This window comes from Gouania willdenowi, chromosome 17 (genome assembly GCF_900634775.1).
Source record: "Gouania willdenowi chromosome 17, fGouWil2.1, whole genome shotgun sequence".
In the NCBI taxonomy this organism is placed as follows: domain Eukaryota; kingdom Metazoa; phylum Chordata; class Actinopteri; order Blenniiformes; family Gobiesocidae; genus Gouania; species Gouania willdenowi.
Genome location: NC_041060.1, coordinates 27,572,866 through 27,579,803, shown reverse-complemented (window position 1 = coordinate 27,579,803; position 6,938 = coordinate 27,572,866). Strand labels below are relative to the sequence as shown.

Sequence of the window (6,938 nt, the reverse complement as noted above, 5' to 3'; positions counted from 1 at the left end):
TGTGTATGAGTGTGTGCATTTTTGCCTTTTCTACGGCTCTGTGTGAAAATATAAATAACTACCTTGGCGGTGTGTGCAGTGGTAATCTGCTCCAAACAGGCTGGATTCCCACTGTGAGAAAGACAGTATATTGTTCCTGCAGCACCACAGATAACAACTCATTAGCATACTGAATCATTTGGCTGCAAGAGCCACTCTGCCACCCATCTGCACTGAGCTGATAAAAACACGCACACACACACATACACCCAAACAGACAAACGTGAACTCACACAGCCACCCCCCCCATACCCCATCCTCTCTTTTCTTTCATTTCCACACATACTCCCCCTGTACCCTTCTCTTTTGTGATCCTGCTTCTTTCTGGAGAGTTGGGAACACTAAAGGCAGGTAAATGTTTGGCAGGCATTAACCTAGAGAGTCGTTCACTGCCGTCCAAGCAAGGCTGAGCAGAGAAGAGGTCTCCAAACACCTGGAAGTCTCTGTGATGCTCTCTAGAGGCAATCATCGCCTGTGGAAATGTCTGAGTGCTCATTTTGTCCCGGCAGAGCTGGAATAGTCCTTTAAGAAAAGTTTGGGGAAAAAAAGTGAAAAGTTAACTTTTTGGATCCCAACCTCTGTGCTGCAGTTATTACTTCTCTAAGCACTTTTTCCCCTCTAACAACTACTTAATAGGCAAGTTTATTCGCTGATTCACATTGTGCGCAGACACAACAGCAGGCGAGCAAGTATGCAAACCACTTTCACAATGGCAGGATATCCTGTAGGTCATCGAGCCATGTTGGCCTCCCCAGGAAGTTGTCACTTGTTGGTTGGAAGAGAGGATTCCAGTGTCCAGTAGAGGAGACTGGGGAATTAGCTCCTCAGATAATGTGGAAAACAATAAACGCAGCTTGGTTTAGCCTGCCTCTGGGGATAAAAACGCTTTAAGTTATGCAATGTTGAGCTATTGTCTTAAAAGTATAGATTTCCTTGCATTGCATGACATGAGGCACATGATTATGTAACACATTTAGCTTGAATAATAGACCTTGTTCACTAGCTTTGCATATTAGTTTAAAAATTGAAACTATAGATTAATAATAATAATAATAAAAAGTTAATTAAATAAATGTCAAAACATCTGGGTTGTTCCCTTGGATGTATTTTGACAAGTTTTGACAGCTCTCTACTTTTCATTACAATAAAAATAAATTACCATTTGTAACTAGACAAAACTATATACAGTATATATCAATATGTTATTTGGTTAAAATATATATTTAGGTCTACCTAACAAAATGAATTTAATAAAGTTCTGAATTGGTAGTTGTATCATGCAGGACTGTACCAGAACTGAATAGAAGCAGAATTGAACTGAATACAGGATTGAATTGAAAACGAACCAATAAAGTAATAATAATACAAGGCATTTTTCTTGTGTTTTATTCAGTGGATTTGTATAAAATTCATCAATTTTAGATATAGCCATTGATACAATTATCATACACCAAATATGTCATTACCAAACGTACAATGTCTCTTTAATGCATGTCATAAAAGACCATATTACCAAAGGTACCAATATGCTACTATAGGCCCTGCTGAAAAAGCAGTAAGACCAACAACAGATCAATACTAAACTGTGTGTCAGAAACTGCTGGATTTGTTATGTCAACACTGTGTGTGCATGTGTTATACGGCAATGAAAGGGATTTCTTTGTGTACCTCACTAGACTACAACTGTATTTTAACAGTCTTAAAACACTGAAACATTCATATTAAAAAAAAAAAAAAGAGCGCGTAGGTAACATCATGGTTTCATTCCACCCATATTTTATACACTTTAAAAACACTGTGTGTCTTGTACCTCCACAGCAATGTAGAATATAGATATAATCATTTCAGGCAGTGAAACTTTTATTATTTTATCACCACAGACTAGAGTCAGAAGCAAACAGTACCACATTTGATGCACTTAATGATGTTCAATTTCTCATTTTGCATTTTGATTAAATTTCAGCTCTCCGTGGGATTTTACGTCCAGACATTTCTGCTAATAAACCCACTGACACACACACAACAGTGTACACCCTAAAATACACGCCTGGATTTTAGGACGTAGTTGTTACATTGTGCAGAGATATAGGGCTATTTACAATACATCCAATACTGCAAACATCTGGTCTGTAATATTTGCAGCCTCTAACACATCTGAATTGTTGGGTGATTGTTTTAGGGTTCATAGAGCTGCTTGTGGAATTATCCACATGTAGGTTGACTGTGGTGTTAGTTCTTTTTTAAAACAAATAAAAATTCTCTGGGTTGTTAATTTTTTTTTTTTCAAATATATTATTTGTTCGTGTTTGCTTATAATCAACCTGAAATGTGTCTGTGGTCTCCTATTTTTACATCGTCCAGTCTTTGGAACTTTCAAATGCTGAAAGTTACAATCCGTTGTTCAGTCAACATGCAGAATTTACAAAGGGTTTCTTGGATGGAAATGAACCAAGGTGTTTATCAGCACTACCCTCAGTGGCAGAGACATGCTTGCTTTCACGATCCTTTTAGGACTCATTGATCTCCCCATGTGGAGAAGAGAACAGTTCCCGTTCCAACTCTGATGACTGAGAATTTGCATCTCCTTCAAGTTTCTTTCTCCAATTCATTCTCAGGTCTTGTGTTTGTAGTCTGTTCAGATCAGTATCATCGCCGACTGGAGTTATCTAATGGGCGTCCATTGCGCCTCAGATCCCTGGCACCGAGCTGGGGGCCACGGGATAGAGTCCTTGGAGCTGGAGGTGAGTCCTGGTCCTCGGCATAGCTCTCAGGACTACCCTCAGCATCGCCATCAGGTAGGCTTCCACAGCTAGAGTCGGGCGACATTGTCTCCAATAGATCCTCCCTGGCTAAGCTGACTACTGTGTTTTGGTGTCCCGGGCCACCCTGGGGGGCGCCGTCATGTGCTGCAACACCAACCAGCAGCCCAGTTTCTACATCATTTGTGCTGCCAACATTTCTCCCTCCATCCTGATCCTCCAGAAGGTTGGAAAGGAAGCTGATGTACTTCATAGCAAGCCGCAGGATTTCATTTTTGCTCAGCTTTTTGTCTGGCGGGTGCGTGGGAATGAGTTTACGAAGCTCCGCGAATGCCCCGTTTACATTCTGCTGCCGCCAACGTTCACGGCTGTTGGTGAAGATACGGCGCACGATCTTTGGCTGGCCAGCTATCAGAGGAAATAAGAGGGAGAAAAAGAATATTAGAAAGGGTATAAAAAAGAAGAAACAGTGACACATGCCATGCAATGCAGAAATTTAACAAAAAACATGGAGAAAACATTACAAGTACAGAAATAGTGGAAACTAGCATGGGTGAACATATGCACAACGCTGTCATTCAAAAACTTACTGTATTCAAGATAATTGATAGCAATTCTTTACAAGGGTTTGCAGAATGGTCCTCCGTGTAATCATACTTTTATGTGATGGAGCGGTCTGCCATATGTGTTCAAAAATACAGTATAATTTGCCCTGTAAACAAAATGTTGTAATTTTGTGCTTTTTCCTTTAGATGTTAAAAAAGACCCAGAATAAAATGCTCTGCTGTAGGTATTCACATCCTCACACCTCCAACTATAGTGGGATTTTTTTTCTACTGTTGCCCTTGGAACACACCCAGTCTATCTTAATCCCTCAGCCCACTCTGCAGTAAAACCTTGGCATGGAGGTAAACAGCAGCACCATCCTCCACCCTGTGTTTGACAGTGAGTGGGCAGCAGTGAAAGGATGTTCCCAAAGGAAAAAATAAAATAAAATCTGACAGAATAGGGTTTACTTTAATGGCATGCAGGTATGTCTATATGATTGCACATTTGCAAGATAAGTTATGCCATTGAGCTTGAGGTCAAACAGTTTCAAAGCATCTTCTGTCATCTTGTCAGTAGATGAATGACAATAGAGATGAGGAAGGAACGCTCAGGAGACCATATTAGCAGGGACACAGCAGAAGTGCATCTTACCATACTTATAAAGATCTAAAATGCGCCTACCCTCGTCGAGTTCAAGCTCATAAGGCGCCTGGCGGCGCTTTACCCTGTTGCTGGGGTACATGCTGTACTGCTCCGACTCCCCTCCGAGACTACAAGGAGACACAAGGTATGACACTTGTATGAGAAAAAAGAAGTTCTATTATATAATTTTTTTGGTATTGCCTCAAAAATCAGAATTTCTAAATACATGTTAGCAAGTGAATTGAATATGAGTTAAATTCCTTAAATTCCTGTTATACATATTTAAACACACTGACATGCATTTACATCCTTATTTGCATTGACACAAAGGCATGCAGCATAATCAGATATATTTGCCTCATCATACATCCATATACTGTGGATTAATATATATATATATATATATATATATATATATATATATATATAACAGATGAAATGTGTCATCAGTGATCTGACTCCATACCTGTTGATGGCGGCGAGTGGCTGTGCCAGGTTGTAGAGCATCGCCCGGGCCGGGACAGGAAACGCGTTTGGGCTCAGTTGGACCATTCGAGCGTCGTCTCGATGCAGTGGAGGCAGCGGCAGCGGTGGAGGTCTACGAAGTTCCGTGATCGGCACCAAATGGCTTTCAGTCCTCTGCTCCACTGCTTTTATAGCATTCCTCCTGGAGAGCTCGATCACCGGCACTTCCCTTTTCAGGTCAAGGGCGTTGTGAGAGGCAGTTTCCTTGGCAACGCCGTTGATGATGATGCTGGTCCCGTTGCTCGAGTTCTGCAGAAAAACGTCATCCGTCTCCTCACCCCCCTCGTAGCTCCCTCCCCTCGCCTCTTCCTCCTCCTCCTCCTCCTCCTCCTTCTTCTCTCTCCTCAGCTCCTGGTCCTCCTTGCATCCGTTCAGTCTGGAGCTAATGAAGGAATCTTCCAGCTTTCCAACCTTGATTTCGGGACTCCCGGGGCAAAGCTTTTCCATCATTTTCAAACCGTCACCACTCGTTTCAGTCCACCGCATCCTAAATGGGATTTTAATTAATTCACATGTGTAGGATCATATCATTCGTTACTACCGCACACTGAAATAAGTCTGAGGAAATAACCGAATCATCATCATCATCATCATCATCATCATCATCATCATCATCATCATCATCATATTATTATTATTATTATTATTATTATTATTATTATTATTATTATTATTATTAAATTAGCTAATTTTCATTATCGGGTTTATTTTAAATGATTATTATTTGTCTGAATAATATTTGTCTATTATTAACTATAAAATAATAACGTATTCAATTGAACGTCATTTATTACGTTCAACACCATTTCCTGATCAGCTGACCTTTACATTTATGTTAACTGTGTAAGCCAGTCGTGTAATGAGATTTATTTTTAGGCTATATAATTAAGAGAGCTGCATAATTGCACCACTTTGAGAAATGTATAGTGTATTTGAATTATTTGTGTTTTATTTTTGTTTAGGCAATTTTTTATTTTTTTTTATTTTAGACGTTCTTGTCGGAACCATATGTGTAATCAATTTAGAAAGTCTACATTTATAGATCATTTGGTTTTTGTTCACATTTTTCTGCTGTACTCTGGTTAAAAAAAAAAAAAAAAAAAAAAAGAAGCCATCAAAACGAATAAGCGCGTTAGAGGATAGTGAACGCTTGCTTCAGTAAACACTAAAGATCTGTAACATTATGGTTATTATTCAATAATATATCGGTGTCAATCATTTTATAAGCATGAATGCAGGACAATATTGCGCTATTTTTTACGCCTTTTATCGGAATAAATGCCATAAAGCTAATTTACAGATTAGCAATCGAAAAGAAACGAGCATTAAAATTACAAATAATTCGATAAATGCCTGAATAACCATATTTTATTCTCACAATTTGAATCCATAAATATTAAACAATCTTTCGGGCGGGATTTCACAAATAAGGCCTCGCATCCGTTGCTGCGCGTTCTTAATCATCGAACCACACAAAGGTGGGAAATAAGGAGAAAATATGTCGTCTATTATAGCAATAAAACGATATATGTCCATTTAGAGGCTTCAGGGTTACAAATGCGACGTTTTAAACACAGAAGTGTATTTTTTGTACTCACCGATTCAGCCGTGGTGTTGTTGATGTTACTGTGTAAGTGGAGCCATTTTGTGAGTGGGTCATCCATGTCTGAGGTTTTTTTTTTTTTTTTTTTTTTTTTCTTCTACCATTTGTGGAGCAGTGTGTGTGTGTGTGTGTGTGTGTGTGTGTGTGTGTGTGTGTGTGTGTGTGTGTGTGTGTGTGTGTGTGTGTGTGTGTGTGTGTGTGTGTGTGTGTGTGTGTGGATCCAGCGGAACACAGGCCGCAATGTGGCCGAGAGAGATAAGCGCACGGCAGCGGCCTCTTCATTCCTGATAAACCCCTAAGCCCATTATTTATGAAATGATTCATTATTATTTGGCTGTCGTGGGCTATACAGTCCTGTGGAAAAAAAAAAAAAAAAAAGGCAAACAAGCATCGCTCAATGGTCTGCAACGACTTGCTGTAGCCTGAGCTGTGGATGGCCCGTTTAAATATTGTCCATGCAAAAAAAACAAAAATAAAAAATAAAAAAAATCCCAGGTTAAGCTTTTGACCCATTTATATTTAACACCAAAGCTTTTCCTGTTAAGCCATTTATCACAACCAAAATGATAAAATAAAAATAAAAAAACACTACATGTGTCTTTGTTCTTTCTGTTTTTATTTCTTTTATTTTACACCTAAATTGAGAATCTCCTAATCCGCCTCGGGGAGGGATGTGTGGCTGTTATACAAAGGGCCATTAAAAAGTGATGGGGCTAATGATGATGACAGGGCCTTAATTGAATGTGCTACCTTTAGTCCACAGATTCATCATGTGATTCTCAGTGTCATTGTTGGTGGTGAGGGAGGGCCGTCCGTGGGGA

General features: G+C 39.5%; 1 protein-coding gene across 2 annotated transcripts; it reads right to left on the bottom strand.

Annotated features, from left to right (window-relative positions):
• Positions 1-2,236: 2,236 nt before the first annotated feature.
• LOC114478923 (T-cell acute lymphocytic leukemia protein 1-like) lies at positions 2,237-6,224 on the bottom strand. 2 transcript variants are annotated; one of them, XM_028472280.1, is made up of 4 exons: positions 6,113-6,224; positions 4,456-5,001; positions 3,999-4,117; positions 2,237-3,206 (listed from the first exon to the last, which is right to left on the bottom strand). In XM_028472280.1, exons 1-4 carry the CDS (start codon positions 6,172-6,174, stop codon positions 2,686-2,688), a joined length of 1,248 nt encoding a protein of 415 aa, XP_028328081.1. In that variant the 5' UTR covers positions 6,175-6,224; the 3' UTR covers positions 2,237-2,685. The 2 variants fall into 2 exon arrangements, with proteins under 2 accessions (XP_028328081.1, XP_028328082.1); XM_028472281.1 differs by having other exon boundaries at positions 4,029-4,117.
• Positions 6,225-6,938: the final 714 nt, after the last annotated feature.

Coding starts and splice junctions, on each gene's coding strand:
- LOC114478923 (XM_028472280.1), bottom strand. CDS start 6,174: ATGACCCACTCACAAAATGGCTCCACTTACACAGTAACATCAACAACA. Junction 5,002..6,112: donor ACAACACCACGGCTGAATCG/GTGAGTACAAAA, acceptor AATCCCATTTAG/GATGCGGTGGACTGAAACGA. Junction 4,118..4,455: donor CCACTCGCCGCCATCAACAG/GTATGGAGTCAG, acceptor GTCTCCTTGTAG/TCTCGGAGGGGAGTCGGAGC.